This window comes from Falco cherrug, chromosome 8 (genome assembly GCF_023634085.1).
Source record: "Falco cherrug isolate bFalChe1 chromosome 8, bFalChe1.pri, whole genome shotgun sequence".
Taxonomy (NCBI): Eukaryota; Metazoa; Chordata; class Aves; order Falconiformes; family Falconidae; genus Falco; species Falco cherrug.
In genome coordinates this window covers 44,757,814-44,783,201 of record NC_073704.1, presented here as the reverse complement: position 1 = coordinate 44,783,201, position 25,388 = coordinate 44,757,814, and the positions used below count along the sequence as shown (strand labels likewise).

General features: G+C 45.6%; 1 protein-coding gene across 2 annotated transcripts in view; it reads left to right on the top strand.

Moving 5' to 3' along the window:
- Positions 1–4,009: 4,009 nt before the first annotated feature.
- UBE2D2 (ubiquitin conjugating enzyme E2 D2) overlaps positions 4,010–25,388 on the top strand; it is a 29,694-nt gene continuing 8,315 nt past the window's right edge. For both annotated transcript variants that reach the window (XM_055717665.1, XM_055717666.1), the window contains exons 1-5: positions 4,010–4,304; positions 13,876–13,939; positions 18,426–18,457; positions 18,549–18,626; positions 18,708–18,813. In XM_055717665.1, coding sequence (XP_055573640.1) covers positions 4,281–4,304; positions 13,876–13,939; positions 18,426–18,457; positions 18,549–18,626; positions 18,708–18,813 — 304 coding nt within the window. In that variant the 5' untranslated portion in view covers positions 4,010–4,280. The remainder of the gene's footprint in view (positions 4,305–13,875; positions 13,940–18,425; positions 18,458–18,548; positions 18,627–18,707; positions 18,814–25,388) is intronic.

The window sequence follows — 25,388 nt, the reverse complement described above, 5'->3', positions numbered from 1 at the left end:
CATATGGGTCAATCCCACTGTCTCCATGTTTGGGCAGGGGTGGGGAGAGACCGAAACCTGCAGGACAGCTGCAGAAGCTGCAGGTGATGTGGCAGAGAAGTGATAAAAAATGCAGCGGGATAAGAAAGTCCTAACTAGAGAAAGTAGAAATCAAGAGACAGCAGGGAGATGGGCGGTGATAAAGTGCTGCAGCCAGGACCATGAAGGAGAAACGTAAACGAAAAACCTGAGCAAAGAGAGAAAGCAAAGAGGAAGGGAATGCAAAGGACACGAAAACCATAGTGTGATGGAGTGAAATGCCAGGAGGGGAAATCCTGAGCTTGAGCTCAACAGGGTCAGGTATTCCCTTGTTCTACTCCCTGTGATCTTACGTTAATGTTTATTTGTGCCTGATCTTTCTTGCACCTCATGGCATTTTTAGACATGTTTGAGCCTCAGTGGAAAGCTACTTAATCTACTACCACATCAGACAAAGACCTAACTGTGAATCTTGAGGAAAATACCTTCTGGATAAGACACGTCCTAACCTTCAATTTCCTGCAGCCTACGCCAAGTTAACATCTATCCATTTACAGCTACAGAAGTTGCAACTGAGATTTGCCTTTCAGCAATTCTAAGAGGACTGACCTTGTGATTAACAACAATGAACATCACTTTTCTGCTTCCACTTATCTCTTAAAGAAATTCACATCCATCCGGTAAGAAATAGCAGATCATAGTTATCACTGGTACTAAAACCACAACAAAACTATTTTCCTATCTTTTTATGTTCAAAATTGTTTGTTCTCTGGATTGAGTTTTACAATGCTGTACTACTCAGAGAGAACTTTTCAAAGCTCGGTAAGGAAAAAGTAGAATCTGGGCTGTTTCTGTTGCTACTGTGAACCAAAAATAATTTTCCAATTTGGGGACAAACTCCAGCATTTTTCCTGAGAATACTGGAAAAAGATTAATCTTGGCTGATGTGCAGACCTCTGAGAAGTGAAGTCCTTAGAGGCTGTGACTTGAAGGTTTTTGGGAAACGGCCCCATAAACATGAGAAGGTTGCGTCCGGAGATGCCTGAGCAGAAGGAAGCCCTTTGTGTCCCCGGCAGTCACCAGTAGGACTGCAGCTCCAGCCCTGTCCAAAGCTATCATGGCCGTACTGCTCTCAGGGACCAAGGGAGCACCTCCTAGTAAAGAGGAATTTGCGATGTCACTTCTAGTAAGCAGGAATTTAGACTGCCTGACCCCGGTCAGACAGCCTGACCCCCCTGACTGATCCCACATTGGCTGGGCAATAAGAGAGGAAAACAGAAAATGCTGGAAGAAAAGGACTTTTGCCTCTGCCCCAGGACTGGGGGGAGCCTTAAAGGCCAGGACTACTTGGGAGTAGTATTTGAGCTTTTCTGGCTCCCCGTGCTGGTGGAGACTGGTGTGGCAAGGAAGGGCTGCAGGCTCCCTGGTGGCAGAGCAATGAGCAGTGCAAGGTTGTTGTCTGCTCTTCTGCAACTGAAGGGTGTCCAGCAACCCAAAAGGCACCAAAAAAGAGGGAAAAGTGCAAGAAGCCACAAAATGAACCAAAATAGTTGACACCCCCCCCCCCCCCCAACGTCAGGAAACCATTTTTATGAATCTGTGATTTATTTTCTCCATACCAAATGTGGAAGAGGAAAGAGAAATTAATTCAAAACACACCCTATGCTAAAGCCACCAGAAAAGAAACCTTGAATTGTTGCAGAAAGGCTGGCAGCAAAGTCAGCATGAGAACGGACCACAGCTATTGCTGGGGGGCAGCAGTCCCCAGGCCTCTGTGAGGCCAGGGTGGGAGTATCAGAGATCCTCACCTCTGCCCTGAGCAGCAGATATGCAGGCAGGAGGGAAGAGCAGGTGGTTTGAGAGCAACAGGCATGAGTTCATCATCACCAACGCATCAGAAGTAGTGTGGGGTTTCCAAACCTTGCCCATTCAAAAGCAGCAAGCAAATTAATCCTGCAGGTAGCTCTGCTGGCTACAGGGACTAGATGGCAGAAGGGTGCTTTAACAAAGGGACAGTCTGACCCCAGGGGACATTTTGGAGCTGAGCGCCAAGCACAGAACTGTTTGTCACTGCTTGGAGTTGAGTATTTTACTTACCTCTAAAGTTTCCTGTTTAACCCTTTCATTGCTCTCTGCCGAGAGATGCACAGGAGGTATGGGATTGCTGAGAACTGTGGAAAACAACCCTGATGCAGTACTAGGTAAGGAGAAGACAGAGAGGCAATAACAGAAAATCATAATTCACTAAAAATGAGAGAAATCCATATGAAACCAGGCTTTCCTGGAAAGGAACAGAAACTGACATCTTCTCAGAAAATCTTATGACTTCCAACCTGATTAAAAAAATGCTCTTGGCATTTTTCTTACTCAACTCTGTAGCAGGACTGCCAGCTTGGAAGGGTCCAGACAGCACAAGGCACTGGGCACCACAAGCCCAAGACAGAGGGGCAAGCATCCAGTTCCAATTCATGATGCAAAGCAGACAATGGGAAGAGAAGCAGGACCAACAGAAAAGACTCCAATTTAATGTAGATGTTAAAATGTCTTAGTCTTACAAGATGTCCCATGGGAATATGTACAGGCGGGCAGTTTGGTTGTCAGGCTGAACTCCCCTCCAGAGGTACCTTGTTTGAACATGCGCACAAAGTCCTTGTCCTGAGCAGCGCCCTGTTCCCAGTTTCGTTCACTCAGTTGCTGATGATTCAGACCTGAAGGGAAGTTGCCCTTTTGTTTGAGCTGGCTGTTTACGGCGATTACCCATTTGTGCTTTCATCTTGCAATTGCACAAACAGGACGTGGTTAAAGGGTTCGGCTCGCTGATGCCGTGCAGAACCCTTCAGCTTGTCGGTAGCCATCAGAAGGATTATTTGATGAACTTTTATTGATACAAGCTGCTCAGTCATCTAAGAATAATCGTTATTTTCACCCGTATTGGTGTTCTCCATGGGGATGCTGGATGGAAATTTCTTCCATCTCTGGCCACAGGGGCTCTGGATGCTGTCGCTGCTGGAGTCTTTGCCTCCCTCCATGCTGCTGGCCTGCTGGGTGCCAAGCCCTCGGTCACTTCCCTCGTGTTCTTCACTGAAGGCCGTGGTACACACATTGAAGGTTTTGGCACACTCGGTAAGCCTGGTATTTGAGATACTCTGCTATGCAAATAAAAGGCTGTTTGATGGTTCAAACCTTTATTACGCAGCCACTCTGTGATCTACTTGATGTACTTTGTCTGTGCGCCCTCCCAGGCCTAAAAATGAATTACGGTGTCCCAGCCCCGTGCCAGTACCCGCGGCGAGGGGAGCTGAGCCGAGCCGCCCGCCACCGCGCCAGGCACGAGGTGTCACAACATCGCTCTTAGCGCCACTTAACACGTCCCCACAGGGCCTCCGCCTGTCCCGGGTGCTCTCCCGGCCTCCCGGGGGGGGGTTGGCCGCCGGCGGCCCTCCTCCCCGATGCGGCCTCGGGCTCCCTACGGCCTCAGCCCGGACACCTGGGACCGGACACCGACTCCCAGGCCGGGGAGCGCCGCAGAGGCAGCAGCAGCTCCCGCCTCGGGCGCAGGGTCCCGCCTCGGCCGCAGGGTCCCACCCGGCCTCAGCTCCGGCCCCGGCGCCTCAGGCCCGGCCCCACAGCGGCGGCGCGGCCGGGACTCGTTCCCATCCCGCTTTCTCGCGAGATCACTCCGTCACGCGCGCCGCCGTATCCTTCCGCGCTCTCCCCCTCCCCCTTCTGGAGAGTTCTGCACGGCGGCCGCAGGACAAATAGTCCTCCTCCGTCCTCCCTCTCCCCCACCCGGCCGCCTCCGCTCTCCTCCAGCCCGCCCTCGGCTCCCCGCTTCCCGCGCCGTCGCAGCGGCCGCCTCCGTGCCGCCAAGTGCGGGCCGTCGTCGGGCGGCGGAGCGCGGCGGGGGCAGGGGAGCCGCGGCGGAGTGATACGCGGAAGGCCGGCGAGGAGGCGCCAGCGCATAAAGCGGCGGCGGAGGGATGCGGTAGGAGCTGCGGCAGCGAGCTCTAGCTCAGCGGCGCCGCCGGGCAGCACCGCCAGGCCGGCTCGCCGCCGGCCGCCGCCGCCGCCTTCAGGGGGGGGCCCCCTTCCCTTCCTCCTTCCCTCCCCCCCTTCTCTCTCTCCTTCCCCTCCCCCCTTCTCCTCCCCCCCCTCTTCCGCGCCGCCACCTCCGCGCTCCTCCTCCCCCCCTCCCCCTCGGAAAATAGTCCCCGCGGGCTGCCCCCTCCCCGCCCGCTCCTCCTCGCCGCCTCGCGCACACAATGGCGCTGAAGAGAATCCACAAGGTAAGGGCAGGGCCCCGCCGCCCCGGCCCGGCCCCGGCTCGCCTTACATAACCCGCGCGGGCCGCTGCCGCCGCCCGGGCCTGGCGCGGGGGGGGAGGCTGGGCCGGGGCCGCCCCGGCTGCGCGGGGTCCCCGGCCCCCCCGTACCCCCCCCCCCCCCCCCCGGGTCCGCGGACGCCACTCCCCGCCCGCGCTGAGGGGCCGGCGGCGGCGAAGTTCCCCCGGCGGGGCGGGCCCGGGGGCTGAGGCCTGCCGGGCCGCTTTGTTTGCTCCGCCGACCGGGAGGGTCCCGCTGCGGCGGGGCCGGGGGCCGCTCTCCGCGGCGGGCGGGCCCCTCGGAGGCAACGTGGCCCCCGGAGGCCGGGCCCGGGGGCCGCGAGGGGGCGCCGGCGGCGGGGCACGGCGGCGGGCCCGGGGGTGGCAGCGGCCGCCGCCGCTTGGCGGGTGCCGGAGCCGCACCGGGCGTGGAGCGGGGCAGCGTGGGCCCGGCGGCCCCGCGCGGGAAGCGCTGGCGGCGCTCCCCGGGAGTGGCGAGCGGCCCCGCTGCGCCCTCGGGGGCCGCGTGTTCGGTGCCGGGTGCTGAAGCGTGAGCCAAGCGTAGTAAACTTGTCATGTTAGACTAGTCAAAATAGTGTGATTTGTGGTTTTAAAGGAGCTGGTTCTGTTGGAACATCCTGAGTCATCTAGTAGACTTGTAGGGGAAGCCACGCGAGGTGCCTTCTCCCGGAGCAGGAGCTGCACCGCACTTGGTGTCCCAGCATTTTAGAAGAACGCTGCTGCTGACCCCCCTGTAGTCTTAGAACTATGCTTTGCTGGATTCGCACAGTATCTTTTACCAGGAGGCAAAAAAAAACCCAAACAACGGATTATGGAAGTATACTTTTACTACATTGGTGAGTCGAGTCAGGCAGGGAATTTCTGTCCTTTTCCCTGCAAAACCTGTAACTGTCAGTTTGGAGTCCCCATGCAAGGTTCAGGTGTAGAAGCCAGTCCCTCCTGTAGAGTTTCTAGTCTCTGTTACTATGTAAATGTAGTTTTTGTCCCAAACCAGATGTGAACCAGCTACCTAATATTCAGCATTGGTTTGCTGCCTCTGTTTTGTTGTGTGGTGTGTCAGGTTTGGCTTATGCGTTTACATCTCTGCTTTGATTGTAGGTTATCTTGAAGTTTTTGTGAAGCTTCATGTGTAATACTGATCGAATTAAAGATAAGGTGGAGAAGAAAACTGGAGAGCTTATGTATGCTTGTGGAATAAATAGAGCTTGAAAGGAAAGGATTTTAATTTTAGTGTATTGAAATCTCCAGATAAGTGTATGGTAGGGGGCTACATAAGGAAGTTGGCCTGCAGCTGAGTATTGCTTGTCTGCAACATTCTGTCACGTTAGTGATACTCAGTACACTGTGAGGACTGCTCTGTGGCATGTGTGTGGCCTTGCAGGTGTTTTGAAAGAGCATGTGTCCTCCTTGGGAGTGGGACGTGTGCTTGCCATCGGAATAGACCTAGGAGACACGGCAGCGAATGCTGCACAGGGTAAATGTGACTGCTGTGGGTGGGGGGACACGTGCAGATAGCACAGGGCTTTTGTGGGGAGGGTATATCTTCTATTGGGTAACTTGTGAAGCAGGGAAAGCTGCTTTGTTGTAGTTTGGTGCGTGCTGAGGTTCAAGATTCAACACTCAGCGCTTCTGTTGCTGGCCGGTGGTTTTTGACAGGAGAGAAGCCAGATGTGTTGGGCCTTTGTTAATGCTAGGTGCTTGTGGACCGACTCTTCGTGCTGCTTTTCAAAGATAAAAGAATCCTGAGGGATAATGGGGGCTGCGTAAAGTTACGAAGCATATGAAGGGAAATGAATCGGCTTGTTCTAGTAGTCCAGATGCTTTAAAAGTTATATGGGAGTTAAACTATAGGCTGGGAAGGAGGAGCACTCTTAATTTGAGTTACTGTGGCTGTCTCACTTAAGTAGTAATCACTGCTTGTTTACACTCCTGCTATTAAACCCTGTGGAGAGTGTTCCTATCATCATCTTTTTATTCTCATTTCTGGGAAAAGCAGTGGTATCTTAAGCATAGTGACCATCCCTGTCAAGGTAATGAGGAAACAGCCAAGTTTCTGACCTTTGCTGTTGCACCTTGTGGCAAGAACAAAAGCCTGCGGAATGTGGATCAAGTAGAAATAATCCCAATAGACTTGAGCACAAAGAAAGGATGGGAAGGAAAGCTGCTGCTTAGGCATTTTTAGAGAGTTTTATCAGTCTTGATACATCTGGGTTCAGGTCTCAGTCTTGCCACTGGCTCTTGTGCTTGGTGGTTTTGTTCTTGACCACAGGCTATGAGGCTTTCTCCAAAATTTTTGTGTCCTTGGATAATACAAGGATGGGAGCTCCGAAGCAAGCAGAAAATCCCAAGAGTAAACCTTAGATACAGTGTTACTGAAATGGCCTCTTGCATGTTGAACTCTTCTGGGCTGGAAGAGGGGTAAACAAGAAGTTTTTTGCAGCTGGGTAAGTACTGTTGTTACTGATGTGTGAGGTAGTGCCAGAGCCTGTGCGTTTCATCCGAGGGTGTCTGGTGATGCAGTTCCTCTTGGGGTTGTGCAGAGGCTCAAGCTGGGATAAGTGTGCATGAAGCAGCAGCTGTTCTTTAAGCAGATGCTCTGAAAGAGCTCAGACTTAAGACCTGCTATCAGATTGCTGCTTGTATTATTTGCTACGATCTTTGAGGCAGTGGTGGACTTGATTCTTGCTTAGGTGCTTGCTGGCTTGCAAATCTAAAACTTGGAACTTTTTTTTTCCCCTTGTGAGAAATGTTTGATGTGTAAGAAATCATGCCAGCCAGAGTCCTCATGAAGTGTGGGGATAGCAATGAAGTGTAACACTTGTTAATTTTTTATATATATAAAACTGATCTATTTTATCATGGATATATTTTAGAAGAAATGGATTGTGAAGATATCCAGAGGTAGGATGGGAGTGATACTGGAGGCCTGTAATGAATAGTTTCCATTTTAACATTTAAGCTGAAGTACTTTGGATTCAGCTGCATCCTCATCTGTTGCTTATCTTTAGGAAATGCATTACCTGAAAGTGAATAACGAGGGCACTGTTTGTAGCGGGCACTGTTTGTAGCGCTTTGAGTGGGAGAGCAAGTAGAAAGTTCATTGTCTTTTATGGGTTCCCCCATGTTAACTGCTTGATGGACCCTGCAGTGGGGGGCAGTTGGATGCTGTGCTTCAGCCCTGCTGAAGTAAAACATTTTCTTACAGCAGAGGAATGGTGGCTTATTACTGCTTATAACGTGGAGGCCCAAAAAACAGGTAATGCTTTGCAGAACTAAACTGCATGTTCCACAGCTATTTCCCTGTTAAAGTGCAGAAGACAATGGGCTTGCCAGTAGTCCAGAGCTGCTTGACCTCCTGAGATGCTCAAGTATCACTTCTGCCAAAATGAACACTAGTGGTGGATGGGATGTGTTGGATAGATTGGCTAGGTAAACAATGTTCACAGAATTGTATGCATGCCACCTGTGCTGGAGCAAACTTTGTGTTATTTTTGTGCTACCAGTTCTGCTTTACAACAGCCAGTGGGAACAACTTGGTTCTTCCGTTACGGTCTCTTGCTGTGTTTGTGGAGCTGCCAGCGCAGCCCATCTGTGTTAAATATCTTGTGTGTTGCTAGTACAGAGACTACTGGTTAAGCTTCTGTTGGCTAGTTTGGCTTTTTAATACTTGGATTCCACACCAGGAGGAAGTTATACATCACTCTGGTGATCTTCTTGATGTTTGGGCTTTTAAAAAAGTGAGTTACATCAGAGCTTGTTTGTAACTTGTGCTTTGGTTATTCCTGTATTTAATGCAGCTTGACTCTTCTCATGCTACTCACTTAACTGCTTGCCTTCTGACTTTTGCAGAGCCTTGTAAGAAGTCAAAGTCAGTGGATCTGAGCCACTTCAAGCATTGAGAAAGGAGATTCTGTCAAAGGGAAAGGATTAAAATATTTCTGAAGATTAAAATGCTCTGTTAATAGGGGTAGCAGCCTTAGAACGGCAGATGCTCTGGAATCACAAAAGTCCTGTAGACTGGGAGAGCACCGACAGATGCTGTAGGGAATTGGTGATCTGACCACGGTGCGCATGTGTGAGTGCTACCTTGTACGGAGGTACTGTTTGGCAAGTAGGGAGCAGCTGATGAAATGCATGATGGATGTATGCTCTTGCACCTCACCTGACACAGTACCTTCAGCAACAGGTAAAGGTAGAACCTGCTGGCCCAGGGAGTGTGCAGCAGGGTCTGGCCTAACCTAATGTCTGCATCAGACCTGCACAGGTAGCTGGCAGCTGCTTGTCTGCGCCATGGTCTCGCTGCTGAGGTAAGGCAGAGTGCTATTGATTTGGCTTTGGCCCTGATTCCGTACTGCTTGGCAGTGCTCTGGTGAAAGCTGCTAGCAGTTCATGGTTGAGTGGCTGAAAGTTGTTTTTTGGTTGGGTAAGTCACGATTTTGTAACATGGCCCTAGACTGCCTGTCACAGAAGGGTTCAGGCAAATAAACTTGCTGAAGTTTAATTAAAAGTTTGCTTTGCTTATAGCAGCAACCTGAAGCAAAAATTAGGCTTATGATCAAGCTAATGATGTGGTCCCTGAGTAAATTAGGTTTTGAAAACAGCTCAAACCGTAGTAGAGAGGAAAGATCATGGAGTCCAACCTAAAAGGACTTTGACTGTTTGTAGGCATATACAAAGTGTTTTGGAGTGTATTTGAGAAACTGTGCTGTGTACCAAAGCATTAAAATTGCTGGAAATAACTGGCGCTTTACTTGCTTGATGTTGCTAGTTACGTTGATGGTTCTTACTAAAGGCTGTATTGGCATTAACTTAATCCTTAAAACCAGCCTTATTCTGGCCAGACCAGCTTTTACCAGTACTATGTTAGACTGGGGAGGGAATTGTTGTCTAGAGGAATAACTCAAACTGCAACAAATGTCTTTAGAGTTTACAGTTACAACTAATTATAACTTTAAACATGTGCAGGGTTAAACTTTAAGGTAAGACTTTAAACACTTGTGTGTGGTAGTGCTTTAAAAACTTCCTGTGCAATTTGTGAAATGCTTGATCAAGACATGTTTGAGATGCAATGTTATGGCTGCTGGGAAATAGACTGTGGGGAGGAGGGTGGTGTGGGCCTGAGTGAGACTTGAGGCACTGACTTCCCTGTGTGCCCTGAGGCCTCGCTAGCTGCTGATGCTTTTCATGGTTTGGGAAGTGCAGCTTGGGATTCAGTGGCATAAGCACACTCCCATCTTCCTTAAAATGCTCTCCTGGAACCCCTGAGTAGTTTGTAGTGTTGGGAGCTTAGGAGCACAATAAAATCTACTTTTGGAGCTTAAATGTCAGTTCCATGTGCGAGTTTAGTAGCTTTTGGGATATCTAGTTTATGCATGCAACAGTAGTTTCATTCAGCTTGGCCTTGGGCAGGACACTTGAAACCTTTGTGCCATGCTTCCACTTCATTTTTTTGCTGAGGAACTAATACTTTTAGCTGTGAGATGGGTGAAGTTAATGGCATGATCTGCAGCAGTGGGCCCAACCTCAAGGGTATTTTGCTGTAGGGGAGACGGCAAAAACTTTAAATTCTGTAAGTTGGCTTTCTAGCTGAAGGCAGCTTGTGAGGTGGCCTCCTGGAAGCTGAGTAACTCAAACTGAAACTTCATCCAAAGGCTGCTTGAATCCTCACTTTTAAGTTCCTAAAGCAAAATGTTCTACATGTGCTTAAGTATCAGAAACTGTCTCAAATGGTAACCAGCTATGGCTTTCTTCAGGTTTTGGTTCAAAATCAGTGCTGCCAAGGTCAGACTGGATCATTGACCAGCAAGCCTTCCCAGATTGCAGGGAAACACAGCAGACTTTGCAGCTTAGGATCAGATTCATGCAGTAATGGCTGGCTTGTAGATGATACTAAGCTGTAGTTGAATCCTCCATGTATTGCGAGTTCCAGTTTTATGTGAACTCCAGAGTAACTTGTTCTGAGTTACAACTAGCTGGTTGTCAGTCTCCTTCAGCAGCATCTGGAAGCAAAGACCTCACTAGGTCTGGTGTTGGGCTGGCAGTACCTTGGAAAACTGCACAGAAGTTTTCAAAAGGCAAAGTAACCTCTCTGATAGATGTAGAGGCTTGGCACTGTGCTGCAGCAGTGGATGCTCCCCTCTATTTGTACCTGGATAAATGCAGCTCTCTATAGCTACCATTCCTGTTTTTAAATGTGGCTCTGCAGGTCTGACAAGCGCATAGTGGGAGTATTACTAGTGTGTCAGCAGCTTGGAGAGAATGGCTTGTTAAAGCGATAATCTGTGCCCTCCAGGAAATCTGGTAATGTGTTAGCCTCTCCGGTGGGCAGAGGCAACTGCCAGTCTACTGCAGCTAGTGGCTGTGCTCCAGAGATGTCTTGTGGAGGTTATGCTCCCTCATTGTTACCTGAGCTATTGTTCTGCATGGGCTTGAGTTGAGAATAGTTGCTAGACTTTTCCAAGCGTGAGGAGTGTATATGTTGCTTTTTACATGGTACTTTTAATCTGTGATGTTGCAGTCTGAATTTATAGAGCAGAACATGAAATGCTGCTTTGGGTGAGAACTGTATCACTGAGACAAGTGGTATGAGTGTTCCCTGTAAGTCATCTCTTCCCAGTAAGATACTACACATGGCTTCAGAACACTGAAGTATTCCTTCTAGCTGGAACTGAAGATTGAAAAGAAATAGTATTTTGATGAGAAACAGGGTTGCTACTAACTGAACTTCATAGTTGCCTCTGCATATGTTGTGAGATTTACACTGTGCTGTCACTGAAGGTGTGGGTTTCATCCAGTTCAGTTAAGTGGCGCTTTTTAGCAGTGGGACATAAGGTAAATGTCAGGGCAGCTTTAGAGCTGTGTATCTACTAGATCAGGGGTCCTCAAACTACAGCCCGCAGGCTGGATACAGCCCCCCAGGGTCCTCAGTCCGGCCCTCAGTATTTACAGAACCTCCCTGCCAGGGGTTGGGGGGAACCAAGCAGCCGCAGATGACTGCCTGCCACTTCATCCACATGCCGGCCCCCCGGTTAAAAAGTTTGAGGACCCCTGTACTAGATGGTAGAGTATGGGCTCATGCTGCAGCCTGTGTTTTTAACTATTTCTCCTTTGTAGGAGGGAAGGTGTGTACTAGGTTCTTAAATACAGTTCATAGTAGGTTGTGGTCTTACACAGAAAACATGGGTTCTTACAATTGTGCTTCTTCAGGATCTAGTGTTGTTGCATTGTATTTAGGTGTAAAACAGGAGTGAAGGGGATGAGAAATGGTAAGGAAGAGAGGTTTCAATATATGGTGTTTTTTAACAGATGTTTGGGGTTTTGAGTACTGTAGCATTAAATTATTTTTTTCAGAGGAGTTCAATAGCATTTAGAAGTCGACCATACTCTATACACCTTTAGTAAGAGTGGGTATATTCCTGTTTTTAAGTTTTCATGCCCATGCTTCTGGATTTGTGCATGTGGAGACTCACTTCATTCTTTTTAGCTGTGGCTAGACTGATTACGAAGGTGTGGCCTTCAAGTGCCAGTGAAGTTGTGTGTAAGTGGCTGCATGTTCCTTCACTGCACTGATGGCACAGGGTGTCTCTTGGTTTGCTGATGCTGAAGTAGAACACAGTGGTGTCTGCTACTCTGTATTTTTCAGACTGTTGCCATCTGAGAACTTTGTAGTACATGCACTTCTCTAGGTTAGAGCAGTATTCTTCATTGCTCAGGATGCTCCTTGACACATTTAATGTTCTGGAGTTAAAACAGAGGTGTACAGCAGGTGGTGTGAAGTGTGCTGGTGGGGAGTGAGTGCATTACTGATCTTTGTGCTAGCTGATGGTTGCAACCAGGAAGTAAGGAGGGAGTCCTCAGGTGGATGAGGTTGGCTGCTCTGAGTTTACCTGCGTAACTGACAACTGTGAAGGGCTTTCCTCCTTCAGAGGGTATCTGGGAGGTACTCCTCACCTTCAGGAGGGAGTAGGCTCTTGAGCGAGTGCTGCATGCTCAGTACCTACTCCTGCCGAAGTTCGTGCTGAACCACAAAGTATGGGGGCAAGGTTTGCTTGGGTCAGCAAAGAAGCTTGGTAGGAGCACTAGCAGAGTGTCAGGAGACTTTCAGCTGGGTTCTTTAGAAGTTGGGAGCTACTGCAAGCAAAACCAGTACTCGGGGTATGTGAAGCTTTATTTCCACTGCCAGGCTTCTGGGGGAGTGCATACTGAGGAAAATCCTGAGATTCACCTGTTTTGATGTAAGGCAGTGTTCTTGTGTTGTAGAAGAGGGTTTGGTTAGTGGTGGCCTCCCACCCAGTCCATGGGAAGTAGAAGCTGGAACTCCTAGAGATCATCTATTCAAGAACTTAAATATTGCCTGTAAATAACAAAAGGCTGTTAAGTGGCAAGCTTTTTCCATTCCTGCAGTCAGCTTGTCTTGGTCATTGTACTTAAGTGTTTTGTCTATCAAAACTTCAGATAAGTCTGGTATCTGAGAGTCCACTGTGGACTGTGGCTTGCAACCCTTGCAAGCTGTGAGGTGAAAAGCTGAATGTGCAGAGGGCCAGGGACAGCATAGGATGTTGTTTCCTGAATGCTAGATTTAGTTGTCCGTGTAATGGTTGTCTGGTGTTTGTTTAGCTTTCTAGACTGAGCTAGCACAGAAAAAAGTTGGTATGTTTGGGTCCATCATGCAAAGCAGGTCAGTGGCTGAGCCAGAAATAGAGCAGACGAAGTTTGACTTTAAAGTTTTACTCTATTTGCACTTGCCACTAAACGTCCACTTCCTGAGCAGATTGCCCATGTGAGTTACTGGTGACAATGTGTGGCCTCTCTGATCTGGGCTGAGATTTTGCTTCAAATTGAAACTTGGCATATAGTTCAGAAATACTCTGAATGACTCAACCTGTCCAGTCAGAGCAATTGAGACTCATAATAGGATTTTTTCAGAGGAAAACTTGACTTGACGCTTGACTTAACCACCTGTATCCACAGATGCACACATCTGGAAACGGAACAACCACAGGCTATTGAAGTTTTGCATACTGCATAAAGGCTACTGCAGGCTTGGATGATAAACTAGATTACTATAGCTGGAGCAGCCTGGGAGCCCTTACAATGCAGGGGATGAAATACAGCTGATATTGAGAATTGCTGGATTGAGGCCATTTTAGCGCTCTGACCTGGAGATAGTGGAATATATATTCACCTTGGTAGTGCTTGCGATTTCTTAAGTTCTGTTATCAAAGAATTTAAATCTGAAAAGATTGGGGATTGCTGTTACTTAATCCTCTGTGGAAACCTAGAGGGGTAACTAGTGCATATGCCAAATGTGTTTCCTGAATTTAAGATGCAACTTTGCTTTCTGAGGTCCTGGCTATTAGTCTTGTACTGTTGCCATTCTTGTGGTTTCAGGAAACTGATAGGAGCATTCTGTTTGTGAGCAAGAATGATGGCCAAAGTGCCACCAACAGGGTTTGGGTTTTTTTAGCAATGGTGTGATTGGTTTTGAAATTATATAAATTGTTCATGTTTTTCAGGAGTTGAATGATCTGGCACGTGATCCTCCAGCACAGTGTTCAGCAGGGCCTGTTGGTGATGACAGTAAGTATGCTGCTATCAGACACCTGCAGTCTCTTAACTCTTTTCCTTTCTTCTAAAACGGGGTGTCCAGCTCCTTAGCAAGGAGAACCCTTCTGTTTCTTTATAGAGTACTAGATGCTACTCCACATGCTAATCATAAATTTGTTGCCCTTCTGTATATATTACAGAATACCTGCCTTATGTATCATTGAAGATTTGTGTTACTCCCATTTTATTGATTGAGCAACTCTACACTGAAGACATGCCAAGTTAGACCTTTTGAATTAACTGTTCTCATAGGGTGTGAAGTTATAAACTCTGCAGGTCTGTGGCCAAACCAGCCAGCAGCTGCATACAGCTTTCTGAACTTTTTTGATATCTGAACTGTATATGATGTGGTCACATGGTCCTGTAGAAGCAAAACAGTCTGTTCCTAATACTAGATGCTAGCACAGCAAAATCAGGGCTGACTGTATTTTGCACAGGAGTGAGTTAACACTTTAAGAGTGTTACATGCAGTCTTTGGGGATAAGAGGTTAAAAAGTGAACAGAGGAAAAAGTAGTTGGTAAATTAAAGTTTAAATCATAAAGTAATGTTAGTTTTCTTAATTTTTAGGCAGGATTTCACACAGTTTGGAATACTGCTTGTGGCTTTCTCAGTAAGCAAAATCAAAATGTCTAAATCCTGCTTCTGGTTTGATTTGGACATAGCTGCTTAGGTATGAGATAGGAAGTGCAGGCAGAGCATCCTTAAATCACATAGTACTGTTATGTTTGAAAGCTGTACTCAAGTCAGTTGGCCCTGCCAGGTTCCATGTAAGGCAGCCTAGGACAGTCTCTTTGGCTGAAACATCAGCTGGTCATGTTTCCTATGCAAAATTGTTCACCTGGTGCATGATTTGGAGTTCTTATTTTGTCCTTTTGAAGCTCAAGGAGCTGTGTTAAAGCAGAAAAAAGCAGTTACTTTAAAGTCCTACCCTGAATTTTTTTGTATAACATAATTTTATAGTAAGAAGATGTAGTCACCTTGTGCATGCATTTTTGCCTAGGGAGGAGGGCAAGATACATTGTGTGATTTGACTTAATGGTGTTTGTATGGATACTTCTTTGTCTTGGTTATAGGTAATGTTCCCCAGTCTGCTTTGATTAGCTGTGAATGAGGCAATGTAATTGTTGCCCTGTACATTACGGTGGCTTTCTGTGAGAGGCCTTTAAACTGCAATGGTTTTGCAAGCTTTACGGTCTTACCTGTATTGACTAGGATTTTACACTTTCTGGTGAACTGCTTTTTTTTGTAGCAGCATTAAACTCTTGGTTAGGTGAGCAAGATCAGTAGGATATTTGCAATGAGACAAGAACACTTGCAAATTCACCACCTGCTTTATAACTTTACCATGGGCCCTGGGGTAAATTCAGGTACTTGCATTATAAAATGCTTGAGATGAGGGCATGTGTTTACACTCTTTCTAGCAGTTCTGCTGTGTAGAGAAGGCTATGTAAGAAGCCTTCTGTGTAAGAACTCTCTACTCTTCTATGTAAGAACTCTTTACACGGTTCTGCTGTGTAGAGAAGGCTACTTGGAGGCATTGACTGGCATGCCCATTAAATAGCATGCATTGAACTTGCTGTGCAGTGTGGTCTCTCTGACAAGTGTGCTGTTCAGCAAAGCATCCAAGCTTGTGAGAGTAGGGGATATTTAGGTAGGGAAACCCTCAATCTACGTGCTAAGAGCTCTAAGCTTAGGTATACTTTCTAAAAGGAAAAAATTACCTGCCAAGGTCTTCCTGAATCATTTGTGAACTATGCAGAAATGCTGAAATGTACAGAAATGTATGTTCCTTTGGAAATCTAGGACTAGATTAAAAAAAAGCACTTGAAACCTGAGAACGAAAATACTGAAAGTAGTGGAGATCTTACTGTTCAGCAATGTTTTCCAACAAGTGAAAGCTGTGTTTTGTTTTGAGGGTTTTCAACAGCAGCATTAAGCTTCTAGCTATTCCACATCTTATTTCTGCTTTGGAAATAGTATTTTGGAGAAGGTTGTAGTTTCATGGAAGAGTAATTACTAGGGCATAGAGCCAGCTGAGGCTTTTTTCCCTTAAATTAGCAAGTGTGATTTGTGCCATGATAAACTACTTTGTAGTTTCCAAAGACTATCAAAGGTGGAGATTGTCTGGTGGTGAAGTTGGTAATGTAAGTTTGAGTGCTTATAATGGAAAGTTACTACTGAATACAGAAAGCTTTAAAGTAATACTCAATTCTTATCCTCTGTGCCACCTTTCTGAAAGCCCTCTGATGAAAGACACTGTTGAGACCAGCCCTTTGGGTGTATGTAAGTGGATAGCAGTGGCAGCAATGGAAATGTGCCTTCTCTGAGATACCTGTGTTCTAGGTCTGCCTTAATTGTCTTGAGAGAAAGACGTTTCTGAAAGCTCAGAACATACTGTGCTTGCAGAGTGGCATCTTGTGGTTAGTCTGCTGATGTAAACTGTCCCCAGTTATAAGCTTCTCATCCCCATAGTTCATAAACTTTGGAAAGTGAGGAGCCATTCCTGCCTTGCTAACTGTGGGGACAGGATTTTCTTTCTCTTAATAATTTTAGCCCTCTTCCACCCACCTCTGGCCTTTGTTTTGGAAATATGCTTGGGACTGCAGAATGCTATGCGGTAGCTTAGCTCACTTCCAGACGTACACCTGTGTTTAGCTACTGAAAGTTAGCAATCCTCTTACTTTGTAAATAACTTTGAGTGGCAGATTTCAAAGTAAAGAATCAATTTTAAAAAGCCCTCCATGACAAATCCATCTCTTAGTTCATCAGACTTGTCCTGGATATTGTGAGAATTCAAAGCTTAGTATAAACAAGCACTTTCCTTGAGTCTGAGTGGGAGTGAAGGGCAGGGGATGGATCCAGACAACTAAATGGCCCTTCTAGCTTGTAAAATGTTAAGTTCTACTATGAAAGTGTTCTTCTTTTCTGGGTTTTTCTTGGGTTTAAGACTATATGTGGTTGTATCAGCTTCTCTTTTCAGTGTGCAGAGGTATTTGGGTTAAGGTCCATTGCAGTCACAGTGAACCTTATCAGCATCCTACTGATGCCTAGGGAATTCATGGTGGCTTTTCTGTGGTGACCTGCCATCTCCACTGCAGGGTTTCTGCTGTTCCTTTGTCCTCTTGCTCTAGGTTTCTCAGTGTCTTGCTATGGGTGATAGGGTTCAGACAGCCTCACAGGAGTCTTTTAAAATGAGTGAATGCTACATATGAGCACATGAACCGCTCTCTCTATTCGCTGATTCTGCACTGAATGTAGAGTTTTACCAGCTGCAGTACCCTTTGTAACAAACATGTTGCTCTAACCAAACATTCTTCTCCCCTTACCTTGGCAGGGCTGTTCCTAGCTGTAATGCCTGTACCACAGGTAGTTAAAAACTGCTCATGCTAGATTAGAACAGGTAGCCCACTGTGGGCCAAGATTGCTTTTGACCCAGGTAGTCCTGCAAGCTGTAGACACCAGCTGCAAGTGAAGTATGCAGCTGCAGGTGGCTTCAGCTTCTGTGTCTTGAAGCAACAACAGGAGTCTTCTGTACAGTTCCCCAGTTCTGAAGATACTATGTAGCTGACATGCATACAGAGGGAAACTTCCCATGGTACTGTTTCACAGATAATTTGTTAAGCTAGTACTCTTTGCAGGGACTAGCAGTAGGGCCTTTAGAGAACACAAGCCCCAAGAACTTCCTAACATGCATTATACAGAGTAACAGCTTTGTTTTCCTTGTGTTCTGCAGCATAAAGACATTCTTCGTGAATCTTCTGTATTACCAGATTAAGATGTTCTCTTGGACAGATGCATATGAGTGAGACTCCATTTAACCTAAAGTGTGTACTAGCACATCCTGGCTCCAAGTATCGAGCAGACAGACTCTTGTCATTCTTGCATTCTCTTAAGACTTGTATTGCTTTCTGCTGCTTTAATGAAATCTTGAGGCGTCTGTGGAGATTAAGCTTAAACATTCAGTCAAGATACTACTGGTTTTGCCTCTTTACATATGGTGTATGCAAACTTTAGGCTTACTCTCCATTTGACTAAGGATCTGTGTAGGAGAGATCCTACCTAGGAAAGGTATGACTTCATACTGTACTTTTGTTGTAGCTTGTTCCAAGAGGGCAGTCATCGGAGACTGGACTTTAATTCGGGTGCTTCACTGGAAACAACAAAGCTGAAGTAACAATTTGTTGGGTCTGAAAAGCTGACTATAACTGTCTAGATTTCATTGTAATGGGATTTTTTTGCAGGGCACATGTGGGGTACCACAGCAATCCCAAAGTGTGGACCAAGCGATTGTGGAGTGTTGAGTACTTTGCTCTGTGTCTGTTTAATTCGTTGGCTGGCTTCCCTGCAGCCTTTCAGAAGGCTTTGTTTTTAAAATAGACTTCTCTGCTGCTTTGTCTGGAAGAAAGTAGTTCATTACTTGAGCTTCTACAAACTGAAGTAAATCTTTCTCTTTTTCAGTGTTCCACTGGCAAGCTACAATAATGGGACCAGTAAGTATGAGGGAATTGATGTTCATAGCTTTTTATGACTAGTCTTCTTGTAGTAACTTCTCAAACTGCAATGATTCTTTCTCATTAACAGAATGACAGTCCCTATCAAGGTGGAGTATTTTTCTTGACAATTCACTTCCCAACAGATTATCCCTTCAAACCACCTAAGGTGAGTGGCTGGTACCATAAATCTATTCATTACCATGTGATGTAATGTGTATCCCATACTGAAATTTTCTTTCTTCTGCAGGTTGCATTTACAACAAGAATCTATCATCCAAATATTAACAGTAATGGCAGCATTTGTCTTGATATTCTACGATCACAGTGGTCCCCAGCACTAACTATTTCAAAAGGTACCTCCAATGCTCATTTAATTTTTACTCTGCTAAAATGAGTTACTGATATTTGGATTTGGAATGTAAAAACTACTGCATTCCCGCTGTCAACCATTTCTGTGCTCACTGCTTCAGTCTTGTGACTCTACATCTAGCTTGCAGCCAATTCATGAACACAGGATGCTTTGGACATCCAGTTTCCCTGCGGCCATAGGGACACTGTTCAACTCTACTCAGTGTAGTACAACTTCTCTGATCCACTGGAACACAGTTGTGCCACTTCACCTCAGACTCTGAACACTTTAACTAAAAAATAAAAATGTAGTGTGTGAAAATGGAAGACTTCAATGTTCAAAATACACACCAAGTAAAATACATAGGGGAACAGTTGCAGCTTTTTCAATGGTCAAGCTGCTTTGATTCTGTCATCTTCCAAAAAAAAGTCCCTCTTTCAAGGGAACATCAGAACTCCATGTCGGTCATTTTTAACAAAATCTTTGAATGACAACTTAAGAAGGACATGAACCTGTTGAAGCAAGTCCAGAGGGGGCCACGAAGGTGATCAGAGGGCTGGAGCCCCTCTCCTACGCAGACAGGCTGAGAGGGTTGGGGTTGTTCAGCCTGGAGAAGAGAAGGCGCTGGGGAGACCTTACAGCAGCTTCTAGTACCTAAAGGGGCTGACCACAAAGCTGGAGAGGGTCTTTATACAGGGGCGTGCAGTGATAGGACAAGGGGTAATGGCTTTAAGCTTGAAGAGGGTAGACTTGGATTATATGTTAGGAGGAAATCCTTTCCTGTGAGGGTGGTGAGGCACGGGCACCGGTTGCCTAGAGAAGTTGTGGGTGCCCCGTCCCTGGCAGTGCTCAGGACCAGGTTGGACTGGGCTTTGAGCAGCCTTGTCTAATGGAAGGTGTCCCTGCCCATGGCAGGGGGTTGGAACTAGATGATCTTTAAGGTCCCTTCTAACCCAGACTGCTCTAGGATTTTATGACATGGGCTAAAATATGTTTTGAAACTTAACTAGCTTGCACTATCTTAAGTTTGGGGGGTTTTTTGCTTAGCTAAAAACATCTGTGTGTGAACTGTGTTAGGTTGTGGGGCACTGGAATATATCCTTTGCCTGGTAAAGCAGTATTCATGTTTAAAGCCTACTATTTACATTAAACACCTTGAAAGAAGACTCAGGTTTGAATTTTGATTTTTCTGGCTATTGAAACTGTAGATCTGCAGTTTGTAGATGTAGCCATGGCTATGAGGAATATTTTGGGTCTCTTCTATGCATGGACCATGTCTTGACCATTCTATTTTGTAGCTTCGCACAGTCTTTGTAATTAAATATGTGATAACTGCAGCATTTAACTACAGTATCTTCCACATCATGTCCCACCTCTGAGGCTATCCTGTTGCCTGTAATTCTTCTCTTCAACTGCCTGTGGTGTTCCTGGATACTCTTGGGTTCAGCAGCTGACTCTTGGTACCCTTCCCTTGGACATCGTAATTGCCTCCCTTCTACTGAACTCACAAAAGTTCCTACCTTCTCTGTCCAGCTAAAGGTTTCTGCCTCTGTAGAAACAGTTGGAAAGGCAAAACAATGTGTTGACTTGCCTCTTGACAGAAGTGAATCTGCTAGTGCAGGAAGCTGGAAGTCTTCACTGTGAGTTGAAAGATCTAAAGAAATGGTGTAAGTAAAGGGAAAATGATTGTCAGGTTGATGCAGCTTTCATTACAAATTCTTTCAGTTGAGTACTGGTGACTGCTAAAGCACTAAGTTAGTGTAAGTACTGACACCTGCTATGTTTTGATTAAATTGCTTTATAACTGGTTAGAATGTTGTATTGGAGAATGTGTATCTTTTCTTTTAGAGAGCCTAAAATTACCATATAGGCAGTGGAGTGATAGCCTGCAATTAGGATAGTGGGAAAAAGATTGGGCAAGAATGTAAGAGGTTAGTTAAGGGCATCAGTAAACTTGTCTATTAATGGTAGTCAGCTTTAATCACTCCTATATCCTCATTAACTTTGCAACCCAAATACTGTTGCAATATGCTTTTAACATCTCTTATCTCCTGTTTTCTGCCTTGAACTTCTTACCTTCTCCAAACTGCATCCTTGTGGCTTGGCTGGACTAAGTCATGGGATCGATGTGGCCATTCTGTGCTACTTAGCCCATTCTGTTGCTCCATCTCCCTCCCAGATTATGCTCCCTGAGATGAGGTGCCTTTATACTGCTGATCGTTTTTCACTCATTGCAGAAGAGCTTGTGTGAATACATAAACTCCTACTTATAGCACAAAACATACAGATCTAACGAGTGAGAAAACAATCTTACCTTGTCTGAGTTCCCTTGGTGTTCATTTCATTAAGGGAATTAAAGGCAGCAAAAGAAATTCTTTGAGATGACTCCATAGGAATTCAGAAATAACAGGGATGGCTTGCCAGAAAGCAGACCTCAACTTAAGAAGAGAGAGCTGATGCTTGTAAGAAGCATTCCCATGTTGAACAAGTGTAAATAAATTCCATGAAGGCAACCTGAATCTTTTAGGGTGGAAATCTTGTTTTCAGTCAGGTTAAAACTGTGTCATTAGAGAGCCTGAAATAGCAGTAAAGTCTATAGTTAACTCTTTGATTAGCCTTATCAAAGAGTAAATGTGTTGCTAGTAGGAAAAGATGTTGGATTAGGTAACTTAAAGTGAATAACAAGACTTAAGACATAAGTTATTCAGCATGAAGCTTACATCACTTCCAAAGCAGGAATTTAGTATTTGTTACGTAAATTTCTTAAGAGTATTTCCTAAATTATGCTACCTTTTAAAAGGGGATGCTATTGGGAGCAAACTGTTTGAATTTAAAATCTGTAAGCAGATAATAAGTACACTTTTTTTAATAGCTGTGTTCTATCTACTGATAATCAGGGAAGAGTAGAAATGGCCCTTCTAGGAAACAGCTTATCCTACGCAGCTTCCTGCTCCGGAGGCATCTGGTAGGCACCCTTGTCAGCAGCTTGCATGGGCTAGATGTTTATGTTGCAATTAACATGCAGTACATGAATGTGTTTTTCACCCTGACCTGCAAGAAGAAAGGTGAAGGGGTATCCTTTTATCTGTAGTGCTACTTCTTGGTGGAAAGGCTATGAAAAATCATGTCACTGCTACTTTGTCATCCCTGTTAAGTAGTAAAGGTAGGGGTCTTGGCTCCTCATGCTCTGTAGGATGGTAGGTGGCTGCTCGCGGGGGCACTAGGAGTATCTGGCTTGGGAGCTTGTCCCTACCCTGTTTGCTGGGTAAAATAGTGTGAGGGCTATTGGGGCAGTTTTATTTCAGACTGCTGAATAGATAAGGAAGTTTTCCTCTCTGTAAGCAACTTGATAAAATGATCTTGGCTACAATAATAGAGGTGACTAGCATCTTGGACTTTGTGTCTTTCTAAATGTTTGTCCCTCCTAGACCTGTTAAAACAGGTTCTGAAGAATTGGGAGAACAGCACTGTCTCAGTAGAATAGCTAACTTGCTTATATTGGTAATTCTGAAGTAAGTGTTCCTTAAAGAATGCATGTTGTTGTATTTTGAAATGGTTTATTCAGTCTTAAACACACTTTGGTGGTTAACTTAAACTCCAAAGCTTAAGCAGAATGTGTAGGATTAAATTGAAAATGTAATCTCAGCTTGCATAAATAAGAATCCCTGTTACCTTAGAATAAAGTGTTTTAACATAATTATAACTGTTCTCAGCCATTTTGGGGAAAATCGTGCTTTCTCTTGAATTTAGTGAGTGGATATGCAAGAGTTAATACTAAACTGAAGTACTACTTCACTGAAAGTCAGGCTAACTTGCACAGTCCTGTCCCTCTTCTCCTTGCTGTGTTTTATAGCTAATGAACCATGGAGCTTGTGAAGTGTATTGGAAGACCCTGCCTGGTGAGTGGCAGTGAGTAACTTCAGTCTCATTCATTCATGAGTTTAGCTCGTACTGTTCAAACCCTTATGAGCCCAGTACAGTGTGGATTTGTTGTGGTGCTGCTCTTACAGATGTTCAAGAGTCACTTTACCAAGACTTAGTGGGTGGGAATTCCCAAGTACCCAGCAACCTAAATAAAACTGCACTGTGAAGATCAAGTTTCAAAATTGGGAGGTTGTTTCTGATCATCCTTCTGGCTTTTAATTTCCCTCTTGTAATGCCTACCCAGATAACTGGGGCAGGGGCATGACTTTGTCACACAGCATGGATTAGTCTCTCCATATGTGCTGAGTTAAGGTTCTAAGGGAAACTTTCATTCTTGCATTGCAACTTTAATGCAGCTCTCTGTGTGGCTTTGCCCGTGCTGCAAAGAAGGCTGCACTAGGAGTGAGTGTTGCCCACGGGTCAGGGGAGGTGGTCAGGGGAGGTGGCCCTACCCTCTGCTTGGCAATGGGGAGGCCACACCTGGAGTATGTGTCTAGTGCTGGGCTCCCCAGAATGAGAAAGGTGTTTAGGTACAGGAGAGAGTCCAGTGAAGGGTTGTGAACATGGTGAAGGAACTGGAGCATCTCCTATTATGAAGACTGGCCAAGATAGCTGGGGCTCTTCAGCCTGGAGAAGAGGAGGCTCAGGGGGAATCTTACCAATGTATACAAACACTTACAGGGAGGGTGTAGAGATGAAGAGGGCCAGACTTTTCTCAGTGGTGCCCAGTGACAGGACAAGAGGCAGTGGATACAAACTGAAACACAGGAGGGTTCCTCTGAACATCAGGAAACACTTTTTTTCCCCTTTCCTGTGATGAATTGAGCACTGGCACAGCTTCCCTTGGGAGGTTGTGGAATCTCCCACAGTGGAGACTTCAAAAGCTGTCTGGATGTGGTCATGAGGAACCTATTCTAGGTGGCCCTGTTTGAGCAGAGGGGTTGGACAAGATGATGTGCAGTGATCCCTTTGAACCTCAACCAGCATGTGATACACTGAGCAATACTTAACTTTTCTTCTCTTGTTACCAGAAATTGTTGAACTGACTTAGCAGGAGTTCAAGTTGCTTTGAAGCAAGAAGTTTAAACTGCTCAGATTTAAAGGTACACTTCCTGTAAGACTCTCGTAAGATTGCTGGAAGAGTTTGAAATGGGACTATGGTTAAGAAACAGGATGTAACTTGAGCAGAGTCTGGAGTTCCCTTTAACTTACTCAGATGCATCTTGCCCATTCTGTCAGAAGCCAGTCACTTGGTAGTTAGTGCTTGAACTTGGTGGACAGTAGTGTTTTAAGTTGTGTTTTCATGTTACAAGCTTAACATTTGTCAGACAGATGAAATTTTTGACAACTGTATGCCTCAAAGGTTTCAAGGGTCTGGGGCCTCGTACTCAAAAGTAGTGATTGTATAAGCAAAGACTCCTTCCAGGAGTCAGATTTCTTCCTATTTTTGAGGCACAGATCTAAGTAGTGGACTTTGATGTGTAGGCTTTAGCTGTCAGGCTGATGATTAGCAAAGGAGGAACCCTAGCTGGTGTAAGAAGTAGGACAGCTGGATAAAGCCTCTGAAATGGGATTAAAAATTCCTCAGCAGTATTGTGTCCAAAGCTCAAATTTATGCTAGTAGAGATGTTTCATAATCTCCTGAGTACCAGGCTCAATTAAGCCTGAGATGACAAACTTTGTTACTTTCGTATTCAGAAAGTTGGCTGGATGAGCTGGATCAAAAAGCACAGCACTAGCACTGTTTGTCAGAGTCTGTGGCCTGGTCTCTAGGAGGGTGACAAATTGTGTTCCTTGGAAAGAACTGACTAGCACAGTATTTGTCATTCACCTGGAACAGAACAGGCAGGATGGACTACTTCCTTTACTGTGAGCTCATGATACTGGCATGGTGTCCAAGAATTTAGACTTCCCGGTTTTACCTGACCGCATCCTGTCAGTGCGTGAGCTTTTTGATTATATGGTGGTCTTGACACTACTGTGCAACTTCAGCCAGGACTGATAACTGGGTAAGTATTGTCCTGCGTCCTGACAATCTGCCATACAAAGTAACTCATCACCTTCTCAGTACTTCCAACAAACATTCTGTTGGTGCAGTCTTTATGCTTGCTTAGAAATGGGCCTTCCTTTGGTGGGAGAAGACTGGCTTAGGGTCTGCTGAAGCCTTTTGCCCCATGCAGGAGTTTTGCTTACAGGAATAACGTTTTATTTTTTTAAAAAGCTACTTGTCTCTCCTTCTCATGCTACTGATAGTGGTGTGCTCTTTGCCTTTAACATAAAAGTTGGGTGGCAGGGACCTTCAAGGAGAGAGCTAAGGCTTTCGCTCATTTGCTTTTGACCTAAGCTGCTTGGTGCCCAAGAATACCCTTTACTCCTAAATGAATTCTAAATTGGCTCTTCTTTAGAGAGCAATAACTGTACCAAACAACGGTTTGAATAGGAACACACCAGATAAGATGTTTCTTCTGGGTAGCTCATTACCTTGGAAGAATTGATGCTTGCTTTTTATCTCCCTGCTGTAATTCAGCTGGAGGTTCCATTGCTCCCATAGAGGAGTGCTTTATTGGGGCAAGTTTTGTTTGCAATTCCAGCTAGACTTAAATAATAGTGCCTGTAGTGGCTAGTACCCTATGTTAAGGGGACAGCTGGAAGTGA